The sequence below is a fragment of the Bombus affinis genome, chromosome 3, assembly GCF_024516045.1.
Source record: "Bombus affinis isolate iyBomAffi1 chromosome 3, iyBomAffi1.2, whole genome shotgun sequence".
Taxonomy (NCBI): Eukaryota; Metazoa; Arthropoda; class Insecta; order Hymenoptera; family Apidae; genus Bombus; species Bombus affinis.
The window spans coordinates 6,319,230-6,335,702 of record NC_066346.1 but is presented as its reverse complement, the minus strand read 5'-3'; the positions used below and the strand labels follow the sequence as shown (position 1 = coordinate 6,335,702).

Below are 16,473 nucleotides of genomic sequence, written 5' to 3'. Positions count from 1 at the left end.
TAACGATTGATATTTTGCTTATTAAAATTTATGAAGGGTCTGTGATAAAATGTCCATGATTATGGTCTACTGTAACGTAAGCGACGGGATACTTTTAGGAAGTTTGAGTAAGAGTAGTACCTTATGACCTAGAGAATCGATACATAGATACTTGATACTGTGGTACAAACAAGGTAAAATAAATATTTCTGTAGCTCTTTGATGTTGAATCATGTTACGTGTTACGTTAATGCGAGCGTACGTCTAGAGTTCGTGTTCAGAAAGCAAAGGATAATTTGCAGCGTGTAATTATAAACGCTAAATTACTCCAAGAAAATGCGTTAGATATATCGATTGTAGTGTCGTTAATTTCTCTCTACCATATCAAACTTCGTCCAAGATTTTTTCTCAAATTTTGTGAATAGTTTCGCTCAAAAGTTTCCGCTTATTCCGTTTCCCCGAAATAATATTCCTTCAGGATACTCATAGCTTCCTGCATTTTTGGAAATCCCATCGTGAAAAAAACTAAAATCGAATTGGCGATTACGAACAGTCGCATCATTTCGAGACCACTGTTAGATCTTAACCATTCGCTGAATCCTTGATTATCCACGTCCTTTTCAACTTCGTTTTTCTCATTTTTCTTGTCTTCCGGGCCGTTCATTTCGTTCTGTCGTCCTTTTCCACCTTTGTTGTCATAATTGCCGCGTTTTTTCATCGCTTCTGCGTGGATTGCATCTGAAACTTATGAAATTCCCATTTTTAACAATTGCAGACAAAAATTAGATAGATACATGCTCCCGTTTTTGAAATAGCATTCTATTTTTATCGCACTATAAATTATTCTTGTTGATTCAAGCTTCACGAGAAATATCACATGGAACACTAATTTTGGACATCACTTTTCTGGAGTACAGTTCCTGCGTATCTATAGTAAGCGCGCCTAAAATACATTGCTTTAGAAGCCGAGGGGTTCACAGTAAAAATGGAATTGTAATGTTTTTAGTTCACTGTTGTGCTCATTCATGTGCTCACTTGGTCTTATTGTATCAACAACTAGGACAGTAAGTTTACAATTTTTAGTGTCTTCATAATTTTCCTTTCTATCGTTTTTGTTCCAAATTGGAATGAAACATTGATGCAATAAAAAAGCAGTAGTCAATTCAATTATTACTGACGTTTTGTCGCATCATTAAAATTAAGAAGAAAATTTATTGAAAATATTAAAAGATATGAACAGAAAAATTCAATTTATTAAATTATTTAATTTCATTCGCGTGTAATTAAAATTTAATTTGACATATCGCTTTAAAGAATTGATTTCGTCAGTTCGTGATTTGAAAATAAATATTAATGAAACAGGGTATTCGATTAAGAAATTCTCAATTGATGTACTGACGTGATATTTATGGAATATGAACCATCATGTGAAAAATGAATTACCATGTACGCCAACAGCGTCATATATGTGAGCATTACGATTAATTTAAATTTAATCAACTACGAAATAAATGAATATACAACTCATATGTTTGCTTGAAAACGGAACAAATCTCTCTCAGATAGTCATTGTTTATAATCAAATTATATCGTACAAGAAACAAAACACGATTTGTGTTGGCAATTTACTATGGCAGCAAACGTGTTAACCATAATAATACGAATCACAATTGCTCATGATACTTACCTATAATCTTCTATAATATTCTCTCTAATCCTCTACTCTACCGATACGATAGACGATATCTAGTCTATCATCTAATCTTTCTAATTCCCACAAAATGACGAAATCAATGAAAATCAATCGACGATTAATTTCGTACTATTCTTTAAATTTAATATATAATTTAATATCAGAATTCAAGAATCACAACGATTGTAATCATCTGTTCCTAAAGATGTACCAAATACGTTTCAAATATTACGTTAAAGCATTGAACATCGGAATAATTATATTCCCACCATCTTTTCGATTCTACCATAATGGAGTTCCTCTAATCGTTGTAAAATTGCAGTATCGCGTCCATGCATTCGACGGCATAATAGTTTCGTAGTAATCGATGCGGACTAAATGAACTGGATTTGAGTACGCCCATCCGTACTGTTGTCTTCAAAATGTTAGACGATCCACGTGCATTAACTTTCGCATACAGCACCGATAGAAGCAGGATATTTCAGACATTCCGGCACGTACGGAAGAGACGAATGCTCGAGCGAGCGCGTGACGATCGTCATCCGATGTATGCACGTAATTTACTCGCGTGTATGTAATGCCGTGTGGAAAATACATATGTATGTATAGCTGTTAAACGCGTGCAGGTTTTAGGACAAGCAGCCGAACAACGAAAGCATCCATTTCTGCGCCACGCGTGTTCTTCGCCACTCGAGAAAGCAATCTACGGTGGCTACAAAAAGTACTGGCACACGTCCTTATTTTCCAATGAAAGGTTTTTTTAATCCAGTCCTACGCTTCATTTTCATAATTTTAAATTTTTGTAGTCATATACGGGGATATTATTAAACGATACTAAATTTAATTGTATTTAGCTTTAATTAATTGATGTTGAAATGCTATAACAAATATAATGGTCTGACAATATTCTTTTTTTTATACATGATTCATTCTTCGCTTTTTGGATTAGATTCAAATTTAGGCTGTTTGGTATTTTTTTTTTATTTTTATAAAGTAGAAAGTATTTTGTAAGTTTGGAGAAGTTTCCTTACATAGAGATGTTTAAATAGAGCACATTTCGTATTACACTCGTTAATTCGTGTAGCGAATCATGTTTCTTAGAACATTGGACATTATTGTTATAATACACTAACTCTATAAGTAGTTACAGAAGTGAGTAAATATTATTTTGTACTGTGGTTTTTCTTTGTTAAGGATGAGATGAATCATTTCAAAGAAGTTGGATTGCTTTATCAAATTGTTGTTTACAATTAATTGAGACTTGATAATACAGCTGAGAAGCTTTTAAGAAACTTCTAAAAAACTTCTGATATTGTTTCAAGGAAGAAAAAACAAAATTTTCACAGAGAGAATGTTGGTGTGTTTAGATACTTATCTGTGGCAGTATAGATGTAAATGACTAGAATATACTATAAATCATCTCCGAACCTATTCCCATAAAATGTTTACAAAAGTAATCAGTAAATAGTGTGAAAATTGTATAGAAAATATCAAGAGTAATATGATTTCAAAATTAGCATAGGCACACAGGAACAAGTGTTCAAAATTGTATTATGACGTTGGTGTGAAATGTCGGTATAGTATTGTCTAAAACAGAATTCCCAACCTTTATCACGGCCTTGTTTCTTCTCTAAAACTTGGACTTCTCTATTGAGCTTCTAATTACCGAAGTTTGCTCTTTCATTATTTCTGTTGAAACTTACATAATGTATGGCAAAAGTTGGACTGCCGCCGGCAAAAATAGATAGTTGTTAACTAGGAGACAATTATAAGACTTCATCGGTACAATACTACGTCTATCGTTCGTTTCTTGTCTTCTTTTATCCTTTATAGACCTTTACATTTTTGTATCGATCGCTTTGCTAGGATTTAATGTTACATAATTTACAAGAATATCGTTATTTTAATATCGCATTTTTGCTTCGAAGGCGATCTAACTAAGACACAGTAATTTTCCATAAAATGCCAACAACTGGTTTTAAACATATTGACATATTTCTTTGGAAATGGAAGATTTATTATAAAATAGAATAAGAGGTTTTATTTTTGCCGTACTTTGAAAAATGTGCTTTACTGCTTCTGCACATTGATCTAGATGCTAAAATAGAAATAAATTGTTTCGCTAAAAGTTGAAAAATCGTGATTACTTAAACGACTGACCAATGTTGTCGTTCTATCTTATCTGTAAAATTTCATGTTATTTTTATATCCTTTGATTCCTTTCTGCCTGTTCAAATGATATTTAAGGTTTTACGAAACTCGTAAACGAAATATCGTAGGCCAATGCGAGTTCAATCCCCGAAATTGCATCGCACCTAGATCAGCATATTGTAATTGTCTCATGAATAAATATAAGCTTGTTTTCGTATAAGTAGGATGGCAAGTGCAGGCCGATAAATTTTTCCTCCATGGGTTTAAAACTGGTTCGTCCCTTCCTTGCTCCGTTTAAACGTGATTTAAAGTTGCCCTCCGAAAGTTAGCGTTGATGCGTTGCATAAATGAACAATCTCTCGAATGGCATATTTTAAGATTGCATATTTAAAAAGTGACTTAATCTAATAAAACTTTTATCCATGTTATCTGTCTCTTTTCCACGTGCAATCGACTAAAAATATACTTATACTCGTCTGTGATATATATTGCTATCTTTTTTTTTTATGTAGGTGTTTACCTTTTACTGGTGAGAATAGAAAAATTCAGTAGATAATTTCAAATAAACTACGAAGAAAAATTCAATAAAGAAATTGTAGCGAACTCCATTCTGTAGCAGTATAATAGAAGAAATTTTGCGTACAACGTTCAGTCTCTCAAACTATGATTCAAATTATGATTATTATTTATTCCCTTCGCTCATCTTTCACTCCATAGATTCGTATTATATTTATTCACCTCATCATTACATCACTCTATTAACGGTATCCTACCTCAATCATTAACCATAAATCACGAAATTTATCATATGACAAGAATGGAAACATTGGAGATACATAGCTGGTGAGTTGGCATCGCGAACACGATATTTTACAGTTGGACGATCATCCTTCACCGCGTGTATTTTTTTTTTTTTTTTTTCATTCCCGCTCTTTTCCGATTCAATGTAAAAGTTGGACATGCTTTATGAAGTCCACCAAAACTAAATTACCTGAACGCGAGAGGTTTTGATCGCGCGAGAACTCACCGCGATAAATCAGCTTCCTGTCGATCACCGAGCAAAGGTCAGTGAATCACACGATTCGACGTTGAATTTTCACGCAACTTTTCTGCTCTCTGGATTTTCGTGTCGTAGCACATGGAAAGACCGTCGCCAACTGATTGCCAGTTTTTCTCTTCTATATCGTTCTGGATCGTGTTCATAAGGCTTCTTCAGTTGGTAAGCTCATTACAAGACTCCCTGCTCACGTCAAGGGTTCTTCGAAGCTCGCTCGTATCGTGTATAAAATGGTTCGAGAAATGTTTGAAATTGAGATAATTTGAAAGAACGAAAATTAATTGTCACATGGAACATACGTAATATACTGTACAGTCGACGCTTCTGTGATCTTTTCTTAAGACATATGCGTAGGTTTGGTATTCTGTACCGGAGGTACAACGTTCGTAATATCCACTGAATTTGTCTAATAATAACTTGTAACATTATGAATATGATAAGATAAAAGAAAACAAAGGAAGCACGGACAATTATGTTGAATTGTAGCAATAATTGTATGGAATGCCTACGATTATATCAAAGGTATGAAATAAGATTAAAAAAGGAGATTTAGCTTCGGAGGTGTAAAATATAACGATTATCAGGAAATTAGATTAGATTTTCAATGACAGTACGTAGATGTTTGTTCGATCTAGCTGGTGGTGACGATCAATTTGGTACACGATGATCGATACGGGTTTTCAAATACGACGTTATTTTCCATTTAGAATGTGTCAGTTAAAACAAGGAACGCTTCATCAATCACGCCCTTTATACAATACTTCCCGTAAAAGAGTATCAAAAAATAATGACATGGTATTCTATCGCTTGACGAAAATACAATGTAAATTTTCACGAAACATTACGTCATTAATTATTACTCTTCAAAGTGTATTTGATCATCAGTATAATATAAATATACAAGTTCTATTGAAATAAATAACCTGGATATTTAAAAATCACGAGGTAAAAGCATGATAAGTACATTTTTGTCGATCCTTTTATTTTAATGTCACTTTATGACTAATAAACATTTTAACACAAAACAGCTGGAAATGGAAAGATCCTGTTAGATCCAGTAAAAGTATAAAACCAAGACAAGCAGTATTTTCATATCTACGATATTTGAATATCTTTCGGTATCTTAATGTTATGACAGGCACTCACTAAAGAGAGTGAAAAATGCTTGTTGAATCCCAAATCAAGTAGAAAAATAATGGTAATATAAGATTGATTAAATATGTATTGCAGTTTAAAACTGTCGCTCTGTAAAAAATGTAAAATTCGACTGATCCTTATCATCTTTCTCTGTAGTCGTCACTTGGAATTTATAATATCAGTGCCAACAAGACACACGCTTTTCATCGTATGGATCTTTTTATTCCTGGTATATTATTGCAGAATTTTATTATTTGCTTGTTTGATGCGACGTTTCGTTCGTTTTAAAGCACGTACAGAAGTTTTTGAGGACACCGCTCGAAACCGTACCATAGTACTTCGATATTCAATAACTATCCGCTAATCCGCTAGTCTACGTAAGTATGTCGAATCACCAGAAGCCAGATACGTGAATATTTGTTCTTTTTTTCCACTTTAGGTTCATCGACTTCGGAATTATTAGTGACAAACGTAGACTATGTATACCGACGTATATGCAGAAATATATGTGCAAGGATAGATAAAATGTTTTCTTTTAATACGATTAATCCATATCATTTTTTATTCTTTTTCTTTTCTTTCTTTTTTTTATATTCTTGACGAATGAAATTTAAAAAGTAAGTGTTACGTAATCGTTAGACGAGAAAAAGAGAGACTCTGAAGGGGCAGCCTCTTCATTAAGCTACCTCAAGGGATTGCTCTTTCTTGATGGAGAAATTGAATTCTAATATAGTTACCTCGATCTTCGTTTCAACGATGACGCTGGAAAAGCTAGAATGCATCTCTACATGGGTCTGTTTAATTTTTCTATTTTGTACAATTTTTCTCTTCGTTGCTCAAATTACATTTACGTGTCCGTATTATAAAATATGCGGTGGGTACGCTAATTTATTTTATGAATCTGATATGTATAGTTTACAAATTAGAAAGATATTTCGCCTAGTGAAAAAGAATCCTATTTTTCAATTTTCCCTTGATACGAGTTTCAGGAAAACATATATTTATATACACGTTACAGTTATACGTTTTAAACTGTGGTCTAGCTCTGTGGTTTGTCTCTGGTCTATCCGAGACAATATTTTTTCAACAGAGAGGAAAAGTCTCAGTTAGCGGATGAAAAGCTTCCTTTACGGTCAAGGGATGGAGTTTATTGGTCGTTTTGTTGAGAAATTTCCAGGTCGCTCGTAACTAATGTACCACGTACGAACGGTCAAGAGTCTCTCCGGAACTCTTACACTATACCATACCCTTTCGTTCTATTTATCTTATATCTGCCAAGGAATACATAGCTTTAGAAAGATTTCATGAGGTAACGAGAAATGATTGCATGACGTTCACCGACCGTGCAGTACAGATAGCAGAGGCAGCGAAAAATAAGTTTGATTTTACACGAATTTAATGGATAGAGATCATTATCCCTCTGATGTGTACAGATTATTACTGTCTATCGACAGACCAGTCTCTTTCTCTTCTCTTCTAGCGAATATATTGTTCTTAGAGCACGCATTGCTAGAGGGTTTACATCGTTTCCTTTCGAATGACATTACCAACTTCTTCTTAGACAATACGTCATTATCATACACTGTTGGCCATCAGACTCGCATAAACATCGCTAGCCGTGATTACCACGTGAACACAGACAGAACAAGGAACCTCGGAAGCACAATACCGTGCCATATCCGTGCCGCGACTATTTTAACTCTGAATTCTTATTGTTAGTGGAAAGTGGAAAAGATGAATAGGTAATGTGCATCGACGCGTTTCTGGGTAAGTCCGGAAGTAATTCGAACCAACAATTTTACGCGAGGAAATTGAAGGACGAGTGTAAACAGGCAGGAAAATCTATAAGTAATTTTACGCAAAGTTTACGATATTTTCTCAGAAATTGTTTAATTATTTTGTAGTTCTATTTAGTTTTAACAATAAGCAAGTAGTAAACCTTCATTCATGGATACACTGACTTACAAATGAAAACAGATAACAGAGTATATATAAACATCTCTTAATAATGAAGATACTTCCTAGAATTACAGTATTATAAATCTTCATAAATTTCAAACAATCTTCGTTGTAATCAATCGCAACGGAGCTTAGAAAGCTATTAATACGTATATTGTTTGCATACGGAATTCGTAAAGCCTCATTAAGACTTCCGTGGGTTATTTATCAAAATCAACACGGCACTTAACGCGTTAACATATTGTTGACGGTATACCGTGAAATAAATTTCACCGCCGCTCCCGTATTTCTGGAAAATATGTCAACGTTCATCAAGTGAAAAACGTCGATTCACGTGTCCCGCTAATAGTATAATCCAGCATTATTTTATTTACATAACCACACCAGTGCTTCATTTATATAGATTACATAGATTAGAAACAAAAGCACGAATCGAGAAACTATTATGTGAAAATCACGTGAATATTGAAATCCAGATTTATAAGCAAAACAGTAAGCTGAGATAACACCTCCAAAAGAGGATAATTTACCAGGTGAGTTTATTTTCGTTATAAGACTCCACAGAATTCTGTGTTGAACTCTAGCTACGCCACTTAAGGATTCTCGATGCTGTTCTGCGCGTGCTCGTTATTTTTCGCTCTGTAGAAGTTGCTTGTAGACGTTGCTATTACGTCTGTATGTATTTGCCCGCTATGTTTGAAGAGAAAAATTGTTTGCGAAGATTTTCTACGATCCTCGCACATCTTTTCTATGAGGAAGCTATCGATGTAACCACCATTTTGGTTGTTCTTATTTAATTGCCATGAAATTTGACCTACTTAAGCCTACTTAACCAAGGAAAAGATATTTCAGGCGATCAAGTGAATTAACCTTTCTCTTGAATAAATATTTTATTTGAATTTTAAATTATTTTTTATTTGCAGTGAAAACGAAGATTTAGTAGTAATATTGGTCTCTTCATTCATTTATCGTTAATCGTCAATCGATCGTTGATCTCGTTATAGATAAATAACTATGGTAGTTTGGTCTAATTCTAAATCTCGAACTATTTAACCTTTAAATATATGATTTTTCCAAATATATAAACTAACGTAAACGATGTATTTATATTTGAATCTTAAATCTGCAAAGAAGACATACCAAAGAACACGATAGTAGATCTTATTAAAAAACGATACTGGCCGAACATATTGCACGTTGTGTTTAATTTCGTAATAGATAAACGCTTTGTTTATAAGTAACAAATACATCAATTTTCCACAAGCTGAATCAGCAAACTAAAGCAACGTGAATTTAAATAAGTAGATACTTTTCTATGCTGGAGCATTTGAAAAGCTAAATCCCAATAGTTTAATGCACAAAAAAATGTAACTTAATAGAAAAATTTGTGCAACGTAACAGTCGAAAAGATATGAGACCGTTAAATCTGGAGAGAAACCGATATTTTATTTATCTTTATTCGAATAAACGAAATGAAATGAAACGGGTGATTGTTCTATTATCTGAAAATTCCATCACCTGGCTATTTTTATCTTTCTATTAATTCGGATATGAGAAGTTTCCTTGAACTTTCACATCCCCTCTCCTCCCCCTTTCCATTTGTCAAGACTCGTCACCGTAACGCTGCTCGTGAGTTTGTTATTCATAAAATGCTTTTGATTTACATTGTATTCATGAATCAGCATTGTCTAAAGGGGCATAAAAATTTGTACTGACGCGACACGATAAAAATAGTATTCGCGAAATTTACATTGTCAGGTGGCTCACCTGTTACGCATACAATCGACCTGTATGCATGCATGTGTTGCGTACGCAAACGTGATTTGTTTGCTGAATTATTCGGCATCTTGTTACGTAACCCTAATTGCGCGCTATATCTACCCGTATGGCCAGTTAATTGCAAGAATAATACGAGCACTGAAAAATAAGCGTTGATCGTATGACCCTATATACAATTCGAAACTAATAACAGAACAGTAAATAAGCAAGGATAATAAGCACAAAAATAATAAATCACGATGAAGCTGATATTTTAATGTCACGATTAAGATACCTTACGTATAACAAATATCGGTTAATGAAAATATTTGAACATTTATAAAAATTTTTGAAATTCCATTAATAATAAACAAAATAAAGATCACACGAAAATGGTTTCATATGAAATAGTTGAGAAAAGGATTAATTTGATAGGTTCGATGATATAAGCCTTTTGAAAATATGTACATGTTTACGTACAATGCGTACAATCTCCTTTAAGAAAGAAGTGATATTAATTTAATTTATGTGTCAATTTAACTATTATTTACTAATAGTTTTAAGCAGTTAAAAAGGGTACAAAGACACATATTTAATTTCAAAATCAAATGGAAAGATAGTTTTCATGTAATATGTTGTGGTAGAGTTATTAGATCATGTTAGTATATTATCTTTTAACATGCTGGTGTTTATTAAAAGATATTGACTTGAAGATTAAAAGATTTCATTGTATGTTGCATTATTATTAAGTTAATATTAAAACCATAATAGAAAACCATAAACAGCTTTATAATACCTTTTCTCTGAAGTTAGTCAAATACTGCTTGTTGTAGATAAAATATTTGCTTTGTTTAAATTTATTATATCTTTTGCAGTAAGACAGTTGTATGCTTGCAAACAAGCATAATATATCTATTAAATTTTACTATGCAATAATGATTAAATTAGAACCAATTACAAAGATCTTACCAAATACCAATGTGTTTTAACACGTTCACGGAAATATTAATCTTAATTAAAAAGATGTGGGAAAAGGTTCAGGTAAAAAATAATAACAAATTTAATTGATGCATGTAGTACGTTTATTCTTTCAACGTTACATACGTAATTTGTATTTAGAATATTTAGAATTATTCCCATGCGTAATAACAATATCGAGGAAGTTGTTGTATAAGAACGTTACAGAAAACTGTTTATAAAAGAATAGAACTATTTTCATTTAGTGTGTCCCAATGGTGAAATGTACTCTGGCCGTGGCCTGCGGTGCAATTCGAATCTGCACACTGCCTACCTTCGATCCTAAGCTATCTCCATTGGCACAGATAACCGCATCGCTACCGGGTACGTTTCTGGCATTTATATAATGAATAATCCCTACAAAAAGACATTTATGTGAAGACACTCGAATATTTACTCAAAGCTTTTGATTTATACAAAGAATATGAATTTTCTTACTCTGCTCAAGTTTTAAATTTCGTTTTAAAACCAAACTTTTGTTTCGCAAGCCTCAAATTTTAATGAAGAAGAAATAATGGAAGAAATCTTACCGCTCATATCCAGGTGCAAAGTTAGAACCAAAATGAAATTGTAGACGTTCTCGTATGTGTACACTGTACTGAAAATTTTTTCACCTGCAGCATGTTCACCTACCTTAAGGTTTTTGAGGCTTGTAGCAATACGTGGCTCAAGATACGAACCCTATACAGAAACATAAAAGTCTTTTATGAGGAAGAGTGGTTATTATTTTTCTTCAATGAATCGATGAACCTGAACACAAAGATCCAGTTTCTTACGTGAAGTTCAAAGCGATATGTGTTCCTTTATTTCGGTATTGATGTTTCTTAAGTTAATTATATATTAGAAAAAATTATATAAAATGCTCTAACTTGTAAAGTAATCCATAATCCTAGTTCTCTATTATTTTTGCGTTGTTAACGACTAGGTTGTGAATGTTTGTACAAGTTAATATTTTTACGAATGCAACAAAGGCAAATAGTTTGTTGGAATCTTTTGGTGCAAGTACATTTCAATTTGAATTTAACGGAGCATCTGCCAATTATGGCAAGAGGTAAAGAATGAACAGTAGAGAAACGGTCTTCAATCATATCAACTCTTTGGTCGAATTGTACGTTGCTCTTTTCAATTTTTCATTCAAAATACATCTTTTCACTTTGATAGTATAGACCTTATGGTTACTCACCGGTATTGTTTGTGCCAAATCTTTGTCAGACAGTTTCAGTGTAACGGTTTCACGTGGATAATCAATAAATGCGAAATTGGCTTGTATTGCCAGGGATACGATGAAGACACCAGCAATTGAATGGAACATTTTGTATCGGTTGCACTGGATCTGTGACTGTGCCATTGCGGAAATTCACGGCTCTTTTATAACTTATACTAAAAGCTTCTCAAGGTACATTTAACTTATCCAAGTACTTACGATTATCTAAATCCGATTTATTGGTACAGTTCTCTTTTTTATAAATAAGGAAAGTGTTTCACACCCTAGACTAAAAGCTTATCAAGGTATATATGACTTATCCAAGTGCTTGTGGTTGTCTACATCCGATTTATTGATATAAGTCACTTTTTCATAAATAAGGAGACTGTTATCAAGAAAAAGTATCGCTATATGTTATTAGTCGCGGGACTAGATTCGTCGATCCGGTACAAACAGCGACACGAATGAAAATTTGCAAATTTTTAATTACGTGCGTCCCTAGCCTGAGAAGTATATTTTAATAATATCAGTTGAATCAAAAATACTTTCTTTTTAATTGATCTATAATTGTACTAACAATAACGGGTTATTAGCGATTCAATTAACGCCATAAACTAAACTTTTTAATTCTGAAAAAGGGTGATTTCAAAAATAATATATATGATGATAAGCCTTTAAAATATCTTTTATGAAAGTGGAATAAGTGTTAAAGAGGAAAGGTTCTTAGAGACCTACCTTTACATTGGATGTTCGATGAAGATCGTTCGGCGTTATCGATGAAGATAATATCAAAAACTATTGCTTTTTAATGATAAATAGATCTGTAGTTTTCAAGAATTTGTCCGTTTGTTCTTTTCTTGCAAATGTAAAAAAATGCAATGTAATATCTTTCTTTTTTTTTATCCAAATTTTCCTTACTATTACGTGTAACAATTTTTAAGTATATACTTCTTTAAATGTACTAGATAGTCATCGACTATTTTCCTACAATTTAAAACCGCCAGAAAGTAGAATTGTTTTTATAATTGAGAAGTATTTGAAATGAAAGTACTCGGTTCTGATTGCTGACGAAACTGGAAGGAAAAGAAAAATCTCTAATGCGCAAACGATATTATACCTGGATTAAGATTTGCACTAAAAGACAAACAACATTCTATCTCGATAAACGTAATATATTTTCTTGAAACGGTCTGTGTATTTCATTCCGCTCAGAGGTATCTATTTTATGTGTGTATATGTATAGTACCTGTATTTTACGTGTGTAGAAGATATATGCGTATTCCTCCGTATCTGTACTTGAATTTGAGTAGGGTGACTTGGAAAGAAGGGGAAAGATATGCCGACAGAATTGGAGATCGACAGCAAGCTTTGCCGTCACAAAATTTGCCACCAACCATAAAAATCTTACCAAACACCAATATGTTTAAAACATGGAAATATTCTTCTATCCTGATTAAAAAGATATAAAAAGAAGTTCAGGTGAGTAATAATAAGAAATTTAAGTAATATGTTTATTTTTTCGACATTCTATAGCACCATACAATTTCTACTTAGAATACCTATACCCATTTGTATATGAAATAAAATAATGCAGAAGTTATTGTTTACGAACGTTAAGAAAAAATAAAATTGTTTAATGGAGTTAGTATAGTTTAGTGCGCCCCAATGAGCACACGTAATCTTGCGGTGGATCTTGGTGCAATTCGAACGTGAATGCTGCCTTCAGACGATCCTAAGGTATTTGCAGTCTCACAGACAACCGCTTCGCTGCCACTTATGTTCTCGGCACTTACAAAATTAATGTTTCCTGTAGAAAAAGAAACATTTGCATAAAGATACTCGAACAGTCACTCAAATCTTACTCAAAGCGTATCAAATGAACATGAATTTAGTTACGCTCTATAAACTTCTCGTAACAAGAAATAATTACGTATATCAGCGATTTCGCTACAAAACCAAACTTTTGTCTTGCAAACGTTAGAACGTAAAGAATATGAAAGAATATAAGAAATCTTACCGTACACTTGCAGCTTCAGAAGTACGACCAATACAAGCTGCTCATGTTGATTCGAGTATTGGAATATTGAATTATAAATTCTTTCACCTGAAATATGTTGACCCGTGCTAAGAGTTCCCACGTTTGTTTGAATATTACGTTGGTCAGGATATGAATCCTATTCAGAAACAAAAGAAGTAGAGTGAAACTTCGTGTGAGGAAACATGCATATATATCATTTCTCTCGAATGAAGCGATAAACAGTTTCTGTTTCTTAGGAAAGGTTAAAATGGAAATGTATGTATTTCTTTATTTCGATATTGGCGATTCTTGATTTAATTATATATTAGAACTGCTGAATCGTATAAAATGCTTAACATTGTAAAGTAATCCATAATCGTAATTCTTCGTTATTCTGCCTTGTTAACGACCAAACTATGGATGTTTATGAAAATTAATATTTTTACGTGTAGCGGCACATGAATCAACGGAAGATTCGAATCGGGAGGGATTCATATTGTTATGCCTTGGAGTGCCAACGTTGTTTTAGTTTGCTACGTTCAAAGGTAAACAAACTCCGGACAAAACGTTATCGCCGTTATTTGTAATTGTCAACGGGAGTTACATTCGAACTTTTTGTAATACCACCGGATGATACAAATAGACGAACGTGCTCTCTAAGACGATCATTATAGCGAGTTATACAGTCGAATAGCGAGCGTAGAGTTCAACAGTATCACTGAGCGAGCGACCATTACGACCGGCATACACTATGTCTGTACTTGTATTTAAAGTGATTTTAATATACACCGACTATTACAATTTTATCATTCATCTCTTTAATAAACCAACACGTATAATAATACACCTCATTACGAATGTAGCTAAAGCAAATAGTATGCTGGAGCTTGTTGTTGCAAATAGACGCAAGTTCAGGTTGAATTTAACCGAGAATTTGCCAAGTATCGCAAGAAGTAAAGAATTAACAGCAGAGAAACCTTTTTCAATCGTAACTCGTAAAATACATATAACAAAAATATCAATATACCTGGTGTCCAAATACTTATAGGCAACCTTATTTTCATTCAAACTACATCTTTTCGCATTGAGAGGAAAAATTTCATATTTACTCACCGGACTCGGTTGTATGAGATCTTCGTCAGTGAATTTCAGAATAACGGTTTCGCGTGGATAATCAATAAGTGCAAAAGTAGCCTGCGCTGCGTGGGCTAGGATGAAGACAGTAGCTATCGAACGAAACATTTTGTATTGTTTTCAGTGTATCTGTAACTATGGCATTGCGGAAATATTATGTCCCTTTTATACCCCGGATTGGAAGTTTATCAAGGTACACGTAGCTTATCTAAATGCTTTTCATTATCTTACTGCGATTTACGGATACGATGCTCTTCTTTATAAAGAGGGGAAGTTCCTCATGTTATTACCTTCTAATTATTTACATGAGGTCAGATTAGCGAATGCGGTAGAATAATAACACGATTGGCAATTTGCAAATCTTTAATTAAACACGTCCCTAGTCTCAAAAGTAAGTAATCATTCTATTATAAAAATTGCATAATTTTCCAGACATTGTTGACCGTTAAAGGGTAATTACGTCAGTATTGATATCATAGATGTTGTCTAGCGCGCTGCGTAGCAATTACGGCGTATGAGTTATCGTGTTTACCGATTTATGGATACGATGCTCTTCTTCACAAACAGGGGAAATTTTATGTTATTAACTTCTAATTACATATGGTTAGATTAGCGAATCCGGTAGACTAATGACACAATTGGCAATTTGCAAATTTTTAATTAAACACGTCCCTAGCCTCAAACTTAAACAATCATTCCGCTATAAAAATTGCGTAATTTTCCAGACATTGTTGACCGTTAGAGGGTAATTGCGTCATTATTGATATCATAGACATAGTTGATTAGTGTACTGGGTAACAATTACGCCGTAAGAGTTAGTTGCGTCGCCGATTTTGATGAATGAACAAAAATGTAGATTTATTGTAGTTGTTTTACAATTTTTCAGATCTATTACTGAAAATCGTAGAAAACTGCGACTTTCTTTATATTTTACGGTTTGTAATTATATAGCCAAGTTAACCGTTTATTATATGGTTAACTTTTACACGTAATTATTAGTCTCCTCGACTATTACTATATACTATTATTTCAAAATCACAGAAGAACAAAAATTCTTTTTTTTGTACATGGATTTTCACAAAACGGTATTTTCGTCTGTTTGTACGAAAAATCTGTAATACTGTGTTAGCGTTCTCTTCAAATTCACCTAATACGAATGCAGAAGTTTCATTCTCTGCATAATCAATATCTTTTGCATTATCTTCCACCGAAGTCTGAGACAAAACATCGTTATCACTATCCTCTACACAAGATAGCAATTCGGTGCATGATAAAAATGTTAATAATTTTCGTAATGTCATTGCGATATAAATAATAAACTATTATCTATTTACTATTTTTTATAAAATAAAGTATAAATAACACAT

The 16,473-nt window shown here is 33.2% G+C and overlaps 4 protein-coding genes across 4 annotated transcripts in view; 1 reads left to right on the top strand and 3 right to left on the bottom strand.

Annotated features, from left to right (window-relative positions):
- The window catches only part of LOC126913986 (uncharacterized), a 215,228-nt gene that overhangs the window by 18,019 nt on the left and 180,736 nt on the right, over nucleotides 1-16,473 (top strand). The gene's annotated exons all lie outside the window — the stretch shown is intronic.
- Nucleotides 393-4,881, bottom strand: LOC126914238 (uncharacterized; the record flags this gene model as incomplete). The annotated part of the gene is made up of 2 exons (XM_050717884.1): nucleotides 393-717; nucleotides 4,851-4,881. Coding segments are annotated over 2 exons (324 nt in total), but the record flags the coding sequence as incomplete, so codon positions are not given.
- LOC126914094 (uncharacterized) lies at nucleotides 10,794-12,294 on the bottom strand. Its single transcript, XM_050717587.1, has 4 exons — nucleotides 12,175-12,294; nucleotides 11,935-12,090; nucleotides 11,282-11,432; nucleotides 10,794-11,108 (listed from the first exon to the last, which is right to left on the bottom strand). Exons 2-4 carry the CDS (start codon nucleotides 12,061-12,063, stop codon nucleotides 10,954-10,956), a joined length of 435 nt encoding a protein of 144 aa, XP_050573544.1. The 5' UTR covers nucleotides 12,064-12,090; nucleotides 12,175-12,294; the 3' UTR covers nucleotides 10,794-10,953.
- On the bottom strand, nucleotides 13,453-15,230 carry LOC126914093 (uncharacterized). The gene is made up of 3 exons (XM_050717586.1): nucleotides 15,086-15,230; nucleotides 13,973-14,129; nucleotides 13,453-13,762 (listed from the first exon to the last, which is right to left on the bottom strand). Exons 1-3 carry the CDS (start codon nucleotides 15,212-15,214, stop codon nucleotides 13,608-13,610), a joined length of 441 nt encoding a protein of 146 aa, XP_050573543.1. The 5' UTR covers nucleotides 15,215-15,230; the 3' UTR covers nucleotides 13,453-13,607.